This window comes from Oncorhynchus gorbuscha, linkage group LG01 (assembly GCF_021184085.1).
Source record: "Oncorhynchus gorbuscha isolate QuinsamMale2020 ecotype Even-year linkage group LG01, OgorEven_v1.0, whole genome shotgun sequence".
Lineage (NCBI taxonomy): Eukaryota > Metazoa > Chordata > Actinopteri > Salmoniformes > Salmonidae > Oncorhynchus > Oncorhynchus gorbuscha.
In genome coordinates this window covers 12855931-12876596 of record NC_060173.1, presented here as the reverse complement: position 1 = coordinate 12876596, position 20666 = coordinate 12855931, and the positions used below count along the sequence as shown (strand labels likewise).

Here is a 20666-nt window from a genome sequence, read left to right as displayed (position 1 = left end):
GGAGTCAGTGGATGTTTGAAGAGAGAGAGAGGAGTCAGTGGATGTTTGAAGAGAGAGAGAGGAGTCAGTGGATGTTCGGAGAGAGAGAGAGGAGTCAGTGGGATGTTCAGAGAGAGAGGAGTCAGTGGATGTTTGAAGAGAGAGAGAGGAGTCAGTGGATGTTCAGAGTGAGAGAGGTGTCAGTGGATGTTCAGAGAGAGAGAGAGAGGAGTCAGTGGATGTTCAGAGTGAGAGAGAGGAGTCAGTGGATGTTTGAAGAGAGAGAGAGGAGTCAGTGGATGTTCAGAGTGAGAGAGGAGTCAGTGGATGTTCGGAGAGAGAGAGAGGAGTCAGTGGATGTTCAGAGTGAGAGAGAGGAGTCAGTGGATGTTCAGAGTGAGAGAGAGGAGTCAGTGGATGTTTGAAGAGAGAGAGAGGAGTCAGTGGATGTTCAGAGTGAGAGAGGAGTCAGTGGATGTTCAGAGTGAGAGAGAGGAGTCAGTGGATGTTCAGAGTGAGAGAGAGGAGTCAGTGGGATGTTCAGAGAGAGAGAGAGGAGTCAGTGGATGTTCAGAGTGAGAGAGAGGAGTCAGTGGATGTTCAGAGTGAGAGAGAGGAGTCAGTGGGATGTTCAGAGAGAGAGAGAGGAGTCAGTGGATGTTCAGAGTGAGAGAGAGGAGTCAGTGGATGTTCAGAGTGAGAGAGAGGAGTCAGTGGGATGTTCAGAGAGAGAGAGAGGAGTCAGTGGATGTTCAGAGAGAGAGAGAGGAGTCAGTGGATGTTCAGAGAGAGAGAGAGGAGTCATTTGATGTTTGGAGAGAGAGAGGAGTCAGTGGATGTTCAGAGTGAGAGAGAGGAGTCAGTGGATGTTCAGAGTGAGAGAGGTGTCAGTGGATGTTCAGAGTGAGAGAGGTGTCAGTGGATGTTCAGAGAGAGAGAGAGAGGAGTCAGTGGATGTTCAGAGTGAGAGAGAGATGAGTCAGTGGATGTTCAGAGTGAGAGAGGTGTCAGTGGATGTTCAAAGTGAGAGAGAGATGAGTCAGTGGATGTTCAGAGTGAGAGAGAGGAGTCAGTGGGATGTTCAGAGAGAGAGAGGAGTCAGTGGATGTTTGGAGAGAGAGAGAGGAGTCAGTGGATGTTCAGAGTGAGAGAGAGGAGTCAGTGGATGTTCAGAGTGAGAGAGAGGAGTCAGTGGATGTTCAGAGTGAGAGAGAGGAGTCAGTGGATGTTTGAAGAGAGAGAGAGGAGTCAGTGGATGTTTGAAGAGAGAGAGAGGAGTCAGTGGATGTTTGAAGTGAGAGAGAGGAGTCAGTGGATGTTCAGAGTGAGAGAGGTGTCAGTGGATGTTCAGAGAGAGAGAGAGGAGTCAGTGGATGTTCAGAGTGAGAGAGAGGAGTCAGTGGATGTTTGAAGAGAGAGAGAGGAGTCAGTGGATGTTCAGAGTGAGAGAGGAGTCAGTGGATGTTCGGAGAGAGAGAGAGGAGTCAGTGGATGTTCAGAGTGAGAGAGAGGAGTCAGTGGATGTTCAGAGTGAGAGAGAGGAGTCAGTGGATGTTTGAAGAGAGAGAGAGGAGTCAGTGGATGTTCAGAGTGAGAGAGGAGTCAGTGGATGTTCAGAGTGAGAGAGGTGTCAGTGGATGTTCAGAGTGAGAGAGAGGATTCAGTGGGATGTTCAGAGAGAGAGAGAGGAGTCAGTGGATGTTCAGAGTGAGAGAGAGGAGTCAGTGGGATGTTCAGAGAGAGAGAGAGGAGTCAGTGGATGTTCAGAGTGAGAGAGAGGAGTCAGTGGATGTTCAGAGTGAGAGAGAGGAGTCAGTGGGATGTTCAGAGAGAGAGAGAGGAGTCAGTGGATGTTCAGAGAGAGAGAGAGGAGTCAGTGGATGTTTCAGAGAGAGAGAGAGGAGTCATTTGATGTTTGGAGAGAGAGAGGAGTCAGTGGATGTTCAGAGTGAGAGAGAGGAGTCAGTGGATGTTCAGAGTGAGAGAGGTGTCAGTGGATGTTCAGAGTGAGAGAGGTGTCAGTGGATGTTCAGAGAGAGAGAGAGGAGTCAGTGGATGTTCAGAGTGAGAGAGAGATGAGTCAGTGGATGTTCAGAGTGAGAGAGGTGTCAGTGGATGTTCAAAGTGAGAGAGAGATGAGTCAGTGGATGTTCAGAGAGAGAGAGGAGTCAGTGGGATGTTGAGTCAGTGGATGTTTGGAGAGAGAGAGAGGAGTCAGTGGATGTTCAGAGTGAGAGAGAGGAGTCAGTGGATGTTCAGAGTGAGAGAGAGGAGTCAGTGGATGTTCAGAGAGAGAGAGGAGTCAGTGGATGTTTGAAGAGAGAGAGAGGAGTCAGTGGATGTTTGAAGAGAGAGAGAGGAGTCAGTGGATGTTTGAAGTGAGAGAGAGGAGTCAGTGGATGTTCAGAGTGAGAGAGGTGTCAGTGGATGTTCAGAGAGAGAGAGAGGAGTCAGTGGATGTTCAGAGTGAGAGAGAGGAGTCAGTGGATGTTTGAAGAGAGAGAGAGGAGTCAGTGGATGTTCAGAGTGAGAGAGGAGTCAGTGGATGTTCGGAGAGAGAGAGAGGAGTCAGTGGATGTTCAGAGTGAGAGAGAGGAGTCAGTGGATGTTCAGAGTGAGAGAGAGGAGTCAGTGGATGTTTGAAGAGAGAGAGAGGAGTCAGTGGATGTTCAGAGTGAGAGAGGAGTCAGTGGATGTTCAGAGTGAGAGAGGTGTCAGTGGATGTTCAGAGTGAGAGAGAGGAGTCAGTGGGATGTTCAGAGAGAGAGAGAGGAGTCAGTGGATGTTCAGAGTGAGAGAGAGGAGTCAGTGGATGTTCAGCGAGAGAGAGGAGTCAGTGGATTTTTGGAGAGAGAGAGAGAGGAGTCGGTGGATTTTTGGAGAGAGAGAGAGGAGTAAGTGGATGTTCAGAGAGAGAGAGAGGAGTCAGTGGATGTTCAGAGAGAAGAGTCAGTGGATGTTCAGAGAGAGAGAGAGGAGTCAGTGGATTTTCAAAGAGAGTGAGAGAGGAGTCAGTGGATGTTCGGAGAGAGAGAGAGGAGTCAGTGGATGTTCAGAGAGAGAGAGGAGTCAGTGGATGTTCAGAGTGAGAGAGAGGAGTCAGTGGATGTTCAGAGAGAGAGAGGAGTCAGTGGATGTTCAGAGTGAGAGAGGTGTCAGTGGATGTTCAGAGTGAGAGAGAGGAGTCAGTGGATGTTCAGAGAGAGAGAGGAGTCAGTGGATGTTCGGAGAGAGAGAGAGGATTCAGTGGATGTTCAGAGTGAGAGAGAGGAGTCAGTGGATGTTCAGAGTGAGAGAGAGGAGTCAGTGGATGTTCAGAGTGAGAGAGAGGAGTCAGTGGATGTTTGAAGAGAGAGAGAGAGGAGTCAGTGGATGTTCAGAGTGAGAGAGAGGAGTCAGTGGATGTTTGAAGAGAGAGAGAGGAGTCAGTGGATGTTTGAAGAGAGAGAGAGGAGTCAGTGGATGTTTGAAGAGAGAGAGAGGAGTCAGTGGATGTTTGAAGAGAGAGAGAGGAGTCAGTGGATGTTCAGAGTGAGAGAGGTGTCAGTGGATGTTCGGAGAGAGAGAGAGGAGTCAGTGGGATGTTCAGAGAGAGAGGAGTCAGTGGATGTTTGAAGAGAGAGAGAGGAGTCAGTGGATGTTCAGAGTGAGAGAGGTGTCAGTGGATGTTCAGAGAGAGAGAGAGGAGTCAGTGGATGTTCAGAGTGAGAGAGAGGAGTCAGTGGATGTTTGAAGAGAGAGAGAGGAGTCAGTGGATGTTCAGAGTGAGAGAGGAGTCAGTGGATGTTCGGAGAGAGAGAGAGGAGTCAGTGGATGTTCAGAGTGAGAGAGAGGAGTCAGTGGATGTTCAGAGTGAGAGAGAGGAGTCAGTGGATGTTTGAAGAGAGAGAGAGGAGTCAGTGGATGTTCAGAGTGAGAGAGGAGTCAGTGGATGTTCAGAGTGAGAGAGAGGAGTCAGTGGATGTTCAGAGTGAGAGAGAGGAGTCAGTGGGATGTTCAGAGAGAGAGAGAGGAGTCAGTGGATGTTCAGAGTGAGAGAGAGGAGTCAGTGGATGTTCAGAGTGAGAGAGAGGAGTCAGTGGGATGTTCAGAGAGAGAGAGAGGAGTCAGTGGATGTTCAGAGTGAGAGAGAGGAGTCAGTGGATGTTCAGAGTGAGAGAGAGGAGTCAGTGGGATGTTCAGAGAGAGAGAGAGAGGAGTCAGTGGATGTTCAGAGAGAGAGAGAGGAGTCAGTGGATGTTCAGAGAGAGAGAGAGGAGTCATTTGATGTTTGGAGAGAGAGAGGAGTCAGTGGATGTTCAGAGTGAGAGAGATGAGTCAGTGGATGTTCAGAGTGAGAGAGGTGTCAGTGGATGTTCAGAGTGAGAGAGGTGTCAGTGGATGTTCAGAGAGAGAGAGAGAGGAGTCAGTGGATGTTCAGAGTGAGAGAGAGATGAGTCAGTGGATGTTCAGAGAGAGAGAGAGAGGAGTCAGTGGATTTTCAGAGAGAGGAGTCAGTGGATTTTCAGAGTGAGAGAGAGGAGTCAGTGGATTTTCAAAGAGAGTGAGAGAGGAGTCAGTGGATGTTCAGAGAGAGGAGTCAGCCAACTGGTTGAGGGAAAGCAGAGCATCAATATATCACACTTCTTAAATTACAGATTAGAAAGCATCTGGTTCATCGAACAGCGTTCTGCTTCTCATTTAGAGTCCGTCCTCCCATGTTAATCATCCCTGTATTCTCCCTGTAGCTCCAATCAGCCCAGATCAGTCTGAAGGAGAAGACCAGATGGCTATGATAATTTACCAAGTTCAAATCAGACCACTGCCTTTATGTGTGTTGCATGGGTTTATTATTGAGTCATTAGACTACTATTTTTCAAAGCAGTGGTTTTATTCTAATGAGAAAATATAGGGATATATTTTAAATCAACTTTTTACAGATTTGGGTCCTCTCTGTTTTAGACTGAAGTTCATGACTATGTTATAATAGTCACCCCTGGAAAATGGAGGGACTTTATGCAAGATGTATACTAATCATTAGATCCAGGCAGAGTCAAAGGCCAAAGCTCCATAATAAGCTAACAACATTCAACCCTTTAACCCTTGAAGTGTTGTGTTTCCACCGCCTGCCTGCAGCCCATAGTCATCTAGACCCTGTCAAAACCATTTATCTCAGGTGATGTCCTGCTCCTAGTGATAATTGCAGTTGTGCCCTGAGGGTGGTAAGTATTTTCAGCTAGCTAATCTGTGAGGTTGGCGATCTATATCAATAAGTGTTTATCTCTTGCAATCTGGAACTCATTAAAACTATTAACCCTTAACATAAACACTTTAAATTCTCTTTCAAGAATAATCATCTATAAAATATACCTGTAAAGGAGAAAAATATTGTTTTTGCCTGTCATCCAGACTGACTGAAAATTACAAAGAATTACAACGACAGTCAATAAACCAAAATAACCCAACTCAATAACCCAAATGCCCTTCCTTACCTTACAACTCTACAGCCTTACAGCCTTACTGCCTTGTAACCGTACCACCTTAAAGCCTTACTGCCTTGAAGCCTTAATACCTTACTGCCTTACAACCTTACAGTCTTACAGCCTTACAAACTAAAAGCCATACAGCCTAACAGCCAAACAACCTAATAGTCAGACAGTCTCATAATTTTACAACCTAACAGCCTTACAGCCTAACAGCCTAACAACCAAACAGCCTAACAACCATATAGCCTTCCAGCCCTACAAACTTAGAGCCTTACAACCTTACAACTACAGTTTTAAAACAGTAAAGTCTTACAACCTGACAGCATTAGAGACTTACAACCTTCCAACCTTACAGTCTTACAACTCTACAGCCTTACAACTCTACCACCGTACAACCTTAAAGCCTGTACAACTCCACAACCTTACAGCCTTACAAATCTACAACCTTACATCTCTACAGCCTTACAACTCCACAAACATACAACTCTATAGCCTTAAAACTCTAAAGTCGTACAACCTTACAACTCTACAACCTTACAAATCTACAACCTTACAACCTCACATCTCTACAGCCTTACAATTCTACAACCTAACAACTCTACAACCTTACAACCTCACATCTCTACAGCCTTACAATTCTACAACCTAACAACTCTACAGCCTTACAACCTCACATCTCTACAGCCTTACAATTCTACAACCTCACAAATCTACAACCTTACAACCTCACATCTCTACAGCCTTACAATTCTACAACCTCACAACTCTACAGCCTTACAACCTCACATCTCTACAGCCTTACAACCTCACATCTCTACAGCCTTACAATTCTACAACCTCACATCTCTACAGCCTTACAATTCTACAACCTCACATCTCTACAGCCTTACAATTCTACAACCTCACATCTCTACAGCCTTACAATTCTACAACCTCACAACTCTACAGCCTTACAATTCTACAACCTAACAACTCTACAGCCTTACAACCTCACATCTCTACAGCCTTACAACCTCACATCTCTACAGCCTTACAATTCTACAACCTAACAACTCTACAGCCTTACAACCTCACATCTCTACAGCCTTACAACCTCACATCTCTACAGCCTTACAATTCTACAACCTCACAACTCTACAGCCTTACAACCTCACATCTCTACAGCCTTACAATTCTACAACCTAACAACTCTACAGCCTTACAACCTCACATCTCTACAGCCTTACAATTCTACAACCTCACAAATCTACAACCTTACAACCTCACATCTCTACAGCCTTACAATTCTACAACCTCACATCTCTACAGCCTTACAACCTCACATCTCTACAGCCTTACAATTCTACAACCTAACAACTCTAAAGCCTTACACCCTTACAACTCTACAGCCTTACAATTCTACAACCTCACATCTCTACAGCCTTACAATTCTACAACCTAACAACTCTACAGCCTTACAACCTCACATCTCTACAGCCTTACAACCTCACATCTCTACAGCCTTACAATTCTACAACCTCACATCTCTACAGCCTTACAATTCTACAACCTCACATCTCTACAGTCTTACAATTCTACAACCTCACATCTCTACAGCCTTACAATTCTACAACCTCACAACTCTACAGCCTTACAATTCTACAACCTAACAACTCTACAGCCTTACAACCTCACATCTCTACAGCCTTACAACCTCACATCTCTACAGCCTTACAATTCTACAACCTAACAACTCTACAGCCTTACAACCTCACATCTCTACAGCCTTACAACCTCACATCTCTACAGCCTTACAATTCTACAACCTCACAACTCTACAGCCTTACAACCTCACATCTCTACAGCCTTACAATTCTACAACCTAACAACTGTAAAGCCTTACAACCTTACAACTCTACAGCCTTACATCTCTACAGCCTTACAATTCTACAACCTATCAACTCTACAACCTTACAACCTCACAAATCTACAGCCGTACAACCTTACAACTCTACAACCTTACAAGCTTACAACTCTACAGCCTTACAATTCTACATCCTTACAACCTCACAACTCTACAGCCTTACAACCTCACATCTCTACAGCCTTACAATTCTACAACCTTACAATTCTACAACCTTACAACTCTACAGTCTTACAACCTCACAACTCTACAGCCTTACAACCTCACATCTCTACAGCCTTGCATCTCTACAGTCTTACAACCTTACAACTGTACAGCCTTGCAACTCTACAACCGTACAACTCTACGGCCTTACAAGCTTACAACTCTACAGCCTTACAAACTTACAACTCTACAAGCCTTGCAACTCTACAGTCTTACAACCTCACAACTCTACAACCTTACACACCTACAACTCTACAGCCTTACAACTCTACAACCTTACAACCTTACAACTCCACAGACTTACAAATCTACAACCTTACAACTCTACAACCTTACAACTCTACAACCTTACAACTCTACAACCTTACAACCTTACAAAGCTATAGCCTTTACAACTCTACAGCCTTACAACTCTACAGCCTCACAACCTTACAACTCTACAGCCTTACAACTCTACAACTCTACAGTCTTACAACTCTTCAACCTTACAACCTTACAACTCTACAACCTTACAACTCTACAGTCTTACAACTCTTCAACCTTACAACCTTACAACTATACAACCTTACAACTCTACAACCTTACAACTCTACAGCCTTACAACTCTACAACTCTACAGTCTTACAACTCTTCAACCTTACAGCCTTACAACTCTATAACCGAACAACTCTACAACCTTACAACCTTACAACCTTACACATCTACAGCCTTACAACTCTACAGCCTTACAGCTCTATAACCTTACAACTCTACAACCTTACAACCTTACAAATCTATAGCCTTTACAACTCTACAGCCTTACAACTCTACAGCCTCACAACCTTACAACTCTACAACCTCACAACCTTACAACTCTACAGCCTTACAACTCTACAGCCTCACAACCTTACAACTCTACAGCCTCACAAACTTACAACTCTACAGCCTCACAACCTTACAACTCTACAGCCTCACAACATTACAACTCTACAGCCTCACAACCTTACAACTCTACAGCCTTTACAACTCTATAGCCTTACAACTCTACAGCCTCACAACCTTACAACTCTACAGACTCACAACCTTACAACTCTACAGCCTTACAACTCTACAGCCTCACAACCTTACAACTCTACAGCCTCACAACCTTACAACTCTACAGCCTCACAACATTACAACTCTACAGCCTCACAATCTTACAACTCTAACACCAAACAACCCTAATGCCCATACCTTGATTGCCTACATCCCTAACCGGGCTGGTTACTTCAAAGGGCCTCATATAACTATACTCTCAGTGAGAAACAGAGCTACAGACGTGAAACAAACTACACCATACAGATATAGAATCTTAATTTGAGCCAGTTTGCTACATCAGGGAAATGATCTTACAGCAAACAGGAAATGTACATTATTCTGTTAATTATATTTCATGGATATTTTTTGTAGGGGTTGATACGTTTTATGTTAGGGCAAATCAAGTCTGACATTTTTAAGAGGAAATTACAAACTTTAGAAGTCTTTTTAAAACTTGAATGTGTGGCCAATAGGCATTTTATAAAGGGCAGGACAAAGGATTGACACAATCCCACTCTCTGTGCAGTATGCAATGTGGTCTATGGCTTCATGAGCAAGCACTCCGCTCCTGCTCTCACACAATCCCATGAGTACTCTCTGTGCAGTATGCAATGTGGTCTATGGCTTCATGAGCAAGCACTCCGCTCCGCTCTCACACAATCCCATGAGTACTCTCTGTGCAGTATGCAATGTGGTCTATGGCTTCATGAGCAAGCACTCCGCTCCACTCTCACACAATCCCATGAGTACTCTCTGTGCAGTATGCAATGTGGTCTATGGCTTCATGAGCAAGCACTCCGCTCCGCTCTCACACAATCCCATGAGTACTCTCTGTGCAGTATGCAATGTGGTCTATGGCTTCATGAGCAAGCACTCCGCTCCACTCTCACAATGCCAGGGGCATGATAGCTTTAATGATGGAGAGCTAATTATCAAGGCTGTAACCACAACGCTGCCAAGATCTAAGCAATTTCATCATGAGTAATTTATGGGTTAAACTCTGAGCTTCAGCAAACTTCATTATTTTACAGTGAACTATGAGCGTACGATAAAGAATGGTGGGAACCTGGAGTGGTGGGAACATTCTTTGGTGTAGCATCCAAGTGAAGCAGGCCAGTAACCAGAAGGTTTCTGGATCAAATCCTGGAAGTGGTGGAAGTGAGCTGGTAACTGAAGCTGCAATCAGGATACATCTGATTTTGTATCTGGCATCACAATATCAGATGCCACCTACTGCCATGTGCCCTTAAGTAAGGCACTTAACCAGCTCCAGGGGAGTTTCTCTGCAGTGGAACATGTGCTGCCTCCTCCAGATACTCATAGTGATATTGGCTTGTGTCGCAGATGGGGACCTGTGATACTCAGTCGACCTAAAGTTTCTGCACTAGCTTTTTGGTGGAGTGACTGGGTAAGATTCTCCTGGAGAGCAGTCACTTGTGTTTGCGAAGCAGACGTCCTGTGTTCGAGCCTCAGTATGAGCCAGTACTCACTAAGCAAGCGTCCTTTCCACTTGCAGTCTTTCTCCCATAAACCTACTCCATACTTCCATCTCTTCAAAATAGAAATGTGTTATTCCATAAGATTTATTTTGACACTGCAAAACAACGATAACATGTACGAATATCTTGACAGGGTGGTAGCCTATATATTATTTGTGGGAATACTTTTAAAAATATGCACATATTTTGATCACTATGTCTGCCCTCTAAATAACATTATAGTGTCCAGCTGTTTAGAATGTGAAACTATTTCTGCCATCCTTACCACCTATGTCTTCGTTTTAGCATCTTTCCACCAACTGGGCAAGAGTTGGGAGTTTGAATTGACCAGGGGAATGCTGGTGTTGAAACCCATGCTGTAGGCTATAATTTTGGAATGTCTAATTGGCATTTTGGATCCATCAAAAGTAAAGCTGAGAGGAACACTCTGTCCTCAGATGGCTGGCTCGCCCTTTGTGATGCGGCTTTCAGCAATGAGCCTCTGTGTAATGTCATGTTTTATCCATCCATACCTAGTGCACTCTCATAGCGCACACAAGACCGTACCTTGACTTTCTCCGTCGTAACAATCAGGTTGACTGAAAGCGAGTTACTGTTGGCAAAACGAATGTATCTAAAGTGGATCCATTTTAACGGACTGGACTAATGGACTTCCTAAGAATTCGATGGAAACTATTTTGTCCGTTTTTGTCAATCATGGAAAGGGACTAATATACTATTTTCGGCCATGAGACAATGGTTATAATTCTGGTCTTGCTATTGGTGAATGTATTACAAACCAGTCACCAAAAGCCTCGTTCTTCTTCGGTGGTAAGGACATCTACTCCGCAGAGTGTCGGTGGGCAGAGCTGTGTCCTCAGGCAGCGCAGGGATGCTGTGGGGCGCGGAGGAGTGTATGAGCACCTTAAGGGAGCACCGAGACACAGAAAGCTGTACTGTGCCACAAAATATCACTTACAAATACATCCCAATGGGAAAATAGATGGGACCCTGGAGGAGCATAACCCTTTCAGTGAGTACAGTATTATTTGTGTTCTTATTTCTGCCATGTTATATGCTATGCATATATTGAAGTTTATGTTCAGCCACTATAGAGGTTACAGCCTAACAAGAATAGTCCCACGGTATACATGATTGGAAATAGTTTTAAAGTAGACATTCATGATTTCTCAGTTAAAACAGAGCTCTGTTTTACTTCTTACAAGTCGCGTGCATTATTATGGGGGTCGTTCCTACTATCCACTGTGTATTGGTAATGTGGTAGGCTACATTGGAGTGACCAGAACACTACCTGATGATGTAAAGTGTTACTGAAGTCTAACTAAAATCCATACAACATTGTTGTTGCATCCAACACAACTGCAGTGGTATCTACATTATAATAACATTGTTATTACACTGACATAAGTATCACTTGTCATTCCATGAAATGACAATAAACGTACTTTCTTTTTTTTATTGACTGAATTGTTTTCCAATTGAGGTATATTGGAGATCACAGCAGTGGATGTGGGACTGGTGATGATTAAAGGACTGTTCTCCGGGAGATATCTGGCCATGAACCAAAAAGGACGACTACATGCATCTGTAAATGAGACATGATATCTGAGATCTTTCTTTGTTCTTCTGTCTGTCCTTCTGTCTGTCCTTCTGTCTGTCCTTCTGTCTGTCCTTGTGTCTGTCCTTCTGTCTGTCCGTCTGTCCGTCCGTCCGTCCGTCCGTCCGTCCGTCCGTCCGTCCGTCCGTCCGTCCGTCCGTCCGTCCGTCTGTCTGTCTGTCTGTCTGTCTGTCTGTCTGTCTGTCTGTCTGTCTGTCTGTCTGTCTGTCTGTCTGTCTGTCTGTCTGTCTGTCTGTCTGTCTGTCTGTCTGTCTGTCTGTCTGTCTGTCTGTCTGTCTGTCTGTCTGTCTGTCTGTCTCTCTCTCTCTCTTTCTAATAATTGGATAATTGACTACCATTCATATACAGTCTCATTTCAAATGAGCACAGTGTTACATTTGTAAAAACTTTATTAGGTTTCAACTAAAGTCATTTTGTTCTCAGGCAGCATTCACCCAGGAGTGTGAGTTCATAGAGCGGATCCATGAGTTAGGCTACAACACCTACGCCTCCCGCCGCTACCGGACAGCCCCACACTCCTCCTCAACAGGAAGTAGGCGAAGGGTGAGTGCTGGGAGGCTGTGGTATGTGTCAATCAATGGAAAGGGCCAGCCAAGGCGGGGCCTGAAGACCCGAAAGACAGAGAAGGCCTCCCTCTTCCTGCCTAGGGTCCTGGGCAACGAGGACCATGACATGGTTCACCTGTTGATCAACAGTAGTCTGGGGTACAGGCAGAATGCTCTCAGACTCACAGGGGAACAGGGCAGATGAGATAGAGATGTGTCCATCTCCAGGGAGCTTGATGACAAGTCTCACTTGTCAGACACGTGGACTGTGGGAAGAGCATGACTGGTAACTGAGAGATACAAGCCCCCCCTGCCCTCATTTAAACCGGCATAATGATACTGTCCTGTGAATAAAGTGATCAGTGTCTTGAATATAATGTATCTTTGTACTCTTATTGTTAACTCACATTATCAGAAGTACATGCATTTAATGTCTTGTATTTTTCTTGATGACTATTTCATAGGAAGATGTCTGGATGGATGCATGTGGATTTACACAATAATATAATGTACAAAAAAGCACTTGTACAATCAATGGCATATTGTCCTCTGTGACTCAGTTGGTAGAGCTTGATGCATGTCAGGCCAGGATTGTGGGTCCCATCCTGATGTGTTATATATTATGTGTATTACCATTGTGGTGTTAATTTATTGGCTTTTTATATCATAAACACATTTTCATTCAAAATTGCTTTTGCATTGTTTTTCTACTGTTCTATATAACTCAATATTCATTCATCATGGCAGTCTATATTTTTATTTAAGAATTAGGTTAATAGTCTAGAGTTTTGAGGAATTATCGGGTTGCCTGTGTAAACGCTGTTCATTAGTAGACACTGCACCCTAGGGGCAGCAAGTAAAATCACTTCTCTTCAGACGTTCTGTTCTCATTCAATTACATTCCAAGAGAGTAACTGTACTCTTTAAAATAAATATTTTAAGCTATTATTAGTTGACCAATTTCCCAATGACAACAGAAACGTAACGAAAGGAGCACAGCTCATTCGTTATTGGAGTAAGGACAATGTAAGACAGTTGTAGGGCCTACTCATCTCAGTAATGTAGTCATAAATCACTTTCTTGACAAAAATCAGTGTATTTTATTATTTTAAATTACTGAAACAAGTGACGGACTGTGGCTTTAAAATACATTGTTTCACAGCCTGTAAAAAGTTGAACAAAGACATCTCGTCCAGCATAGATCTGACGATAACGCAAAACCACGTGGCTAAAATGCAGCACCATGGAGAGCAGCTGGATACGCGTATATATAGGCTGGAATTCAGAAGCCTGAAATTATTATTCATATTTTGTCTCTTGCGTGATATATGGGTAAATATCAACAAACAACCGATCTAATAAAAATCTAAAAGACTGCGTTGGAAGTGTAATTCTTGCAAAGCAATTAATTACATAAACCTGAAGATTTTCAGACTTTTTTTCAAGTATCAAATAAAATAAGTAGGCTTTCTAAATATCAGAGTAAAGGCTAATATTTTTCTTGGGACGTGCGTTTGCGTTAAACATTTACTCTGAACCGATTCCAAAGTAATATTGTTGGACGTTTAGTACCAAAAACACATTTTAAACATCAAATAAAGTTTTGCCAAAGTAATGGACCGTTTTGACTAACTCAGGACCACGTTATATCAAAAGTGAATATAGATTTATCAGTGGGGGCTGCTGAGGGGAGGATGCTCATAATAATGTCTGGAAAGGAGCTAATGGAATGGCAACAAACACATTGAACCCATGTGTTTGATGTATTTGATACCATTCCACTCATTCCACTCCAGCCATTAAAATGAGCCTTTCCTCCCCAATGAAGGTGCCACCAACCTCCTGTGGATTTAATATAGTTTCTTACGTGGCCCTCATCTTTGTTTTGTGTATAATTTGACAATTAGCCGCAATTTTTCCACCAGTAATTCGCCAGCTTGAAATAATGAAATAATGTTTGTGAACAGGTGCATAAGTCGCTGCGCTTCACGCCCCAATTGACACCTCTATGTCATTCCGGTTGTGTATTACACTGGCAAAGTGGTAATAGGCTTTCCAAGGTGTGGACGGTCACACATTAGGGTTCAAACCTCGAGCAAACCTTTGATATAACATTTTATTTAACTTTTATGGACGTGCATTGATATTGCATGGGTGGTTTACGCATCACTGGCCACCATGGGCCAGAAGTTGAGTCTAATAATGGATATCTCCAACATCCGGTGCGTAAAGCCTAGGAACCTTGTGCGTAATCGCTTGGTACAGTCTGGGGGTTTTACATTGTGTTTAGCTGATCAGAAGAACAGAAGATTACTGGATCAGATTACTGTAGATCCCTCATCCCTATGGCAGGAGGCTTGGGTTGATAATGTCACCAACATTGTTAAGATGCTAAAGTATTTGTCTTGCATCAAAATAATACAAATATAACCTTATTGTTGATATTGTTCCATTTAAATAATAGTTTTCTGTCCGCCTGTCTCTTATTTCCATTATTGTAAAAGTAGGAAATTCCACTAAAGTGCTGTTGTTTTCCTGTTATGGTTTCATTTATAGCACTGTCTACTGTGCAACAGTCTGCTGCCTTTTCAGCTTCCTATTCTGCATCCTGCAATACATTTGTTTTATTTCAGACGATATCGGAGGAAGTTTAAGACAACGATCCCATGCGTAATTCATCCTGTCGCCTGGACACGCATTGAGAAGCCTGGGAAGAGCAAGATAAAGACACTATATACAGGCTGGGAAAACGTTTTATATAGGTTACATGTGTCAGCTCACACTAACATTACAGTCAATACATCAACCGAGCGCATTGAATTGCTTGCCCACCGCCACTCCGATATCAAAGTGCACAAGAAAGGGAGGTGGTTTTCTCATGACTTTGCGTCGAAGGTTATTCCGACTCTAAGACATGAGAGCAACATTTTGGTACAGTAGGTGGCGTGTGATATAATTTCGGAGCACATATAAGTATCGTCAGGAGAGGAGATACATGGCCAGGTCCTGCAATACGACTGACAACACAACTCCTACACAAAGCAACTCGGAATAGAGTAATACAAAAAAAACAGCGGAGCCATTGAAGTAGCCTACAGAAAAGACTTCATGCAGACTCAGAAATAAGTTAACTTTTTCACTGAATAGACTAGTGAGGCTCACTGAGTCCCACAGTCTCCACAACTTTTTTTTGTCAACCTGTGAGCACCACGGACAGGGGAAAGGGGATTTGGGGAATTGTAAAACATTTTCAAACACGTGAGACAGCACTGACCGACAGCACAGGGATGTCTGTCCACGCGTCCTGGCTACCAGTACCGCTGCTGGTGTGGGGACTAGTGTGTACCTCAGTGCGCACTGCCCCGTTTGCGGGTAGGCAGACCGACACTACAGAGCGCCATTGGGAAACCCTCTACTCTCGCTCACTGGCTCGAAACCCATGGGAAAAAAGAGAAATCAACCGAGACGGTGACTATCTTACAGGCATCAAAAGACTTCGGCGTCTATACTGCAATGTCGGCATTGGGTTTCATATTCAAGTTTTACCAGACGGAAAGATAACTGGAATACATAACGAAAATAGATACAGTAAGGTCGTTTGCATGCTTTTATTGAACTCATAATCTCCTGCGCCAATTGTTTGATGCCCCTCTCTTGGTCTGCAACCTGTTTGTGTCATGCGCCACTACTTTGGAACTTCATATTATGGGATGGAGTTGTGTGAATGGGCACCATGCCAACTTGAGCATAATACTGTGTTTGATTAGGCTACTAGCAAATTGACGTCACATGGATGTTAGTGTTATTGTCCCATGTGACTATAGTGGATGGATGCAACCGCGTGTTTAAGCCAAGAGTGATTTTTCTTTTCGGCTCCTTTGCAAGGCTTTGATTAAGGCGCCTCCTTGAACAATTTTCGCAGGTCTTTTTTTTCCAAATAAAAAGGCTTCGGGACATGTTTCTGAAATGTCAAAAGGAATCAGGGATGATACCAGATCTGAGAGTGGATGGGGGGGGGGGGGGGGGGGTTCCCCAAACAGACTCACTTTAAAATGTACTATTTTATTAAAACGTTGTAAAAAATCTCTCAAACCAAGTGGATTATTTATCTTTAGGCTCCCCTACTGTACTGGTATATATAAAACAGTTTATAGATCTAACTTCATTTGAGTATATATTTAACTTTTTCTAAATCACAAAATATTAGATCAAAATGCCTCAGAATCGTTTCTTTGGAGTGACTTAAAAAGTTGATATGACACAGATGAAATGTTTAATTGACAAGACTAGTAGCATCCAGGGAAAGTGTTGAAAAAACCCATGAAGTGGTTTCTGTGAGAATTACAGGAGGGGAGTGTTTATCAATATATTGGTGTGATGTTAGGTCAGTTATTTTCCATTATATTTATTTTTTATTTAACTAGGCAAGTCAGTTAAGAACAAATTCTTATTTACAATGACTGCCTACCCTGGCCAAACCTGGACGGCGCTTGGCCAATGGGACTCCCATTCACAGCTGGATGCGATGCAGCCTGGATTCAAACCAGGACCTGCAGTGACACCTCTTGCACTGAGATGCATTGGAAAATATTGACTATTTTCCTCTTCTTTCCTCACAAATGAGTCTATGAGAATACTTTTTTTTAAATAGAGCCAGAGAGACAAGACAAAGTTGTTGTGTTTTTTTATCTTGTTTTATTGTGCAATCCCAATGTAGGCAATTGAATCAAAAGTCCAACCTGTTACTGGGTACTTGACTGAAAGGAAGTCTACATCATATTTAGCCGGCCTATTCGATGCTCCAATTCATCATCTAGTATCAAGGGAGGAAAGCATCATTTCCTTGCAGGATGTTCCAGTACCAGTTTGAACAGAGACCTAAACAGACCTGTCTACTGCAGTTGTCCTTATCTTCTCCGTCTCGTTTTACAACACAATGGATTATAAACAACTTCGTTTTGGTGTAGATAAGTACTGTGTAAACATAGCAGTGATATTCTTTGTCTCATTTCAGGTCTCCTTGAGATATCACCTGTGGAGAGAGGGGTTGTGACGCTCTTTGGCGTCCGAAGTGGTATGTTTCTGGCCATGAACAGCAAAGGGAAGCTCTATGGATCTGTAAGTAGACATGACATGTTTTCTTGGATGTCTTTCTACGTCACAACTTACTTTGCTTCGTGAGAGATCTCCACAGCAAAATGATAGTCAATGTCTTGGCATGCCTGTACATGTTTTGTAGCTTGTGAACGTCATAGTACACTACGCCACAGATGCATTCAATACAAGGTGTAGACGTTTCCTTTCCCTAGACTCCATGACATGTACAGTACCCTACATGGTAATATAGAATTGTCGAAAAAAATCCCAAGTGTTGAGATTGACATGCGTGATTGGCGTCATTTGGCCAACAGAGCTTCGTTATAGTCTACGGTACATTGGATTATTTTTAAGGTAAATATTAACCTCTCTTCTCTCATCCCTTCTCCAGGGTCATTACAATGATGAGTGCAAGTTCAAGGAGAATCTCTTGGCAAATAACTACAATGCTTATGAGTCAGCAGCTCACGCAGGGATGTATATTGGACTGAGTAAGACAGGCAAAACCAAAAAAGGAACTCGAGTTACACCAGCGATGACAGTGACACACTTCTTACCGAGGATCTGAATGACTCCAATGAGACTGTACCCTCAACAAGGGTAGAGGAGAGAGACTGGAAAACAATGCACTTTCAAATGGTTTTCTAGAGTGAGATATTTAAGTTATTTATTTATGATTCCTGAGAATGTTTATATTTTGGGAAAGTGGAGTAATGTAGAAAGAGGGGATGAATAATGACAATTGTTTTGTTTTTGCTGCTATGTGTCTTCAGATGAGTGCTTTTTTTTAAGAGTAAAATTGATTTTGCACTTTTTTTTAAAGAACTGTTGCGCAGCAAAGGTTGTGCAGTAAGCATTGTTATCCTACTTGTACTACTTGGAAAGCAATTGGAGACCCACATTTGTCCGATTTGTGTCTCGGCATCAAAAAGGAAGATGATGATGACACGTCCAAACCATTCAGTTCAGTACTGGTCCCATTATTTTTTCATTCCTAATTGATTTAGTGTTTTACTACCTCATTATGGAGCTGCAAGGAGGGATTGTGTTGTTGCTGTTGTCTTGTCTTTCTGAGCATGACGTACAGTATGACGCAACCACACTTCTACACTTTACAATTCACCCGACACTGGATATCACTGAGGAGATTGAATAGAAAAGAACCCAATCAGAGAGAGGGAATCGGAGTTCAGATTAGCACATCTGTTAACCCTGGTCTAAGTTTTAACTATATTTTTGTTGTGTGCATGTCTGGTTAAAACTCTTTTCATAAATAACAAATGCACACACAAATGACTGGACCCTCTACTGCCACATTAGTGATTATTATAACTTTATATACATACATAAAGTTATCTATGACATTGTCACGTTGTAAGGTTTCCTGTATTTCAAATATATGTCTTGTTGTACTCAATGCCTGGTATGTGCAAATTAAACGAAGAAGAATGTAATTTCTTGTTTGGCACAGCGGATGCAGAAAATGTACATATACTGTAAACTGAAACAGGGCTCTATTCAGTCTGTATCGCTGAAGCATTACAAATTAGGATCTTCATTTGAGCCAGTTTGTTACAGCAGGACAATGATCCTGCAGCAATGAACATTTTTGTAGGTGTTGATGCATTGTTCCTAAGGGAACTTCAGAAGACTTTTTCAACCTCAAATATGCTAAAAGTTTCAAATGTCTTACATTGCAGGAAAGGGTGGTCAAATTAAGATTCTACATCTCTATGCATTGTTTAATGTGAGTGCAGTCTCCGTTAACACGGGAACATTGCTTTTAAATTTCTGAACTTCCGTGGTACGGATTGAATAGAGCAGTAGATGTGTTTCTTACTGTGGTCATTAATATTATCCCCTGTGATATTCTGCGTTCGGTTCACAATTATGTTATGTCCCCTTATGTTATGCATTTCATGTAGCCTATACAGTATGTATCAACATTATGTCTGTAGTTTTATACAGGTCCTGTTCAACATTACGGTGTATGTGCTGTGCATATTATCAAATGACTTTAGGAAAGTAAATAAATTGTGTTCTGCAGCACCCTATCTATCAAGCTAATACTTAAGTTCAAGTCAACCTAAAAAAAAAAAACCGCTGTGTCGGTGAATAATGCCAACCTCTCTCGATAGTTTACAAACACACTACCAGTCAAAAGTTTTGACACACCTACTCATTTAAGGGGTTTTCTTTATTTTTTACTATTTTCTACATTGTGGAATAATAGTGAAGACATCGACACTATGAAATAACACATATGGAATCATGTAGTAACCAAAAACATGTTAAACACACCCAAATACTTTTTATATTTAAGATTCTTCAAAGTATCTACCGTTTGCCTTGATGACAGCTTTGCACACTCTTGGCATTCTCTCAACCAGCTGCATGAGCTAGTCACCTGGAATGCATTTCAAATAACAAGTGTGCCTTGTTAAAAGATCATTTGTGGAATTCTTTCCTTCTTAATGAGTTTGAGCCAATCAGTTGTGTTGTGACAAGGTAGGTGTTGTATACAGAATATAGAAGATATAGAAGATAGCCCTATTGGGTAAAATACCAAGTCCATATAATGGCAAGAACAGATCAAATAAGCAAAGAGACACGACAGTCCATCATTGCTTTAAGACATGAAGTTCAGTCAATCCAGAAAATATCAAGAACTTTGAATGTTTCTTAAAATGCAGTCACAAAAACCATCAAGCGCTATAATGAAACATGCTCTCATGAGGACCGCCACAGGAAAGGAAGACTCAGAGTTACCTCTGCTGCAGAGGATACGTGTTTTTAGAGTTAACTGCACCTCAGATTGCAGGCCAAATAGATGCTTCACAGAGTTCAAGTAACCAACACATCTCAACATCAACAGTTCAGAGGAGACTGCATGAATCAAGCCTTCGTGGTGGAATTGCTGCAAAGAAACCACCAGTAATGGAGACCAATAAGAAGAAGAGACGTGCTTGGGCTAAGGACAGTGGAAAACTGTCCTTTGGTCTGATGAGTCCAAATTTTAGATTTTTGGTTCCAAGTGCTGTGCGGATGATATCCATTTGTGTTTACGCACCGTGAAGCATGGAGGAGGAGGTGTTGTTCTGTGTGGGTGCTTTCCTGGTAACACTGTCAGTGATTTATTTAGAATTCAAGGCACACTTAACCAGCATGGCTATTAGAGCATTCTGCAGCGATAAGCCATTCCATCTGGTTTGCGTTAAGTGGGACTATCGTTTGTTTTTCAACAGGACAATGACCCATCACACCTCCAGGCTGTGTAAGGCCTATTTGACCAAGAAGGAG

At 42.6% G+C, this 20666-nt stretch overlaps 2 protein-coding genes across 2 annotated transcripts; both read left to right on the top strand.

The window, feature by feature from the left end:
• Positions 1 to 10668: 10668 nt before the first annotated feature.
• LOC123997435 (fibroblast growth factor 3-like) lies at positions 10669 to 12898 on the top strand. The gene is made up of 3 exons (XM_046301703.1): positions 10669 to 11118; positions 11590 to 11693; positions 12148 to 12898. Exons 1-3 carry the CDS (start codon positions 10842 to 10844, stop codon positions 12472 to 12474), a joined length of 708 nt encoding a protein of 235 aa, XP_046157659.1. The 5' UTR covers positions 10669 to 10841; the 3' UTR covers positions 12475 to 12898.
• A 2388-nt stretch (positions 12899 to 15286) lies between these two features.
• Positions 15287 to 19373, top strand: LOC123997375 (fibroblast growth factor 4B-like). The gene is made up of 3 exons (XM_046301573.1): positions 15287 to 15857; positions 17284 to 17387; positions 17758 to 19373. Exons 1-3 carry the CDS (start codon positions 15557 to 15559, stop codon positions 17932 to 17934), a joined length of 582 nt encoding a protein of 193 aa, XP_046157529.1. The 5' UTR covers positions 15287 to 15556; the 3' UTR covers positions 17935 to 19373.
• Positions 19374 to 20666: the final 1293 nt, after the last annotated feature.

Bases quoted from the DNA above. Each gene is read 5' to 3' on its own strand.
- LOC123997435 (XM_046301703.1), top strand. From the start codon at position 10,842: ATGGTTATAATTCTGGTCTTGCTATTGGTGAATGTATTACAAACCAGT. The intron at 11,119-11,589 runs GTGAGTACAGTA...TTTCCAATTGAG, and splicing joins GGAGGAGCATAACCCTTTCA to GTATATTGGAGATCACAGCA. The intron at 11,694-12,147 runs GTAAATGAGACA...TTTTGTTCTCAG, and splicing joins AAGGACGACTACATGCATCT to GCAGCATTCACCCAGGAGTG.
- LOC123997375 (XM_046301573.1), top strand. From the start codon at position 15,557: ATGTCTGTCCACGCGTCCTGGCTACCAGTACCGCTGCTGGTGTGGGGA. The intron at 15,858-17,283 runs GTAAGGTCGTTT...GTCTCATTTCAG, and splicing joins ACATAACGAAAATAGATACA to GTCTCCTTGAGATATCACCT. The intron at 17,388-17,757 runs GTAAGTAGACAT...TCCCTTCTCCAG, and splicing joins AAGGGAAGCTCTATGGATCT to GGTCATTACAATGATGAGTG.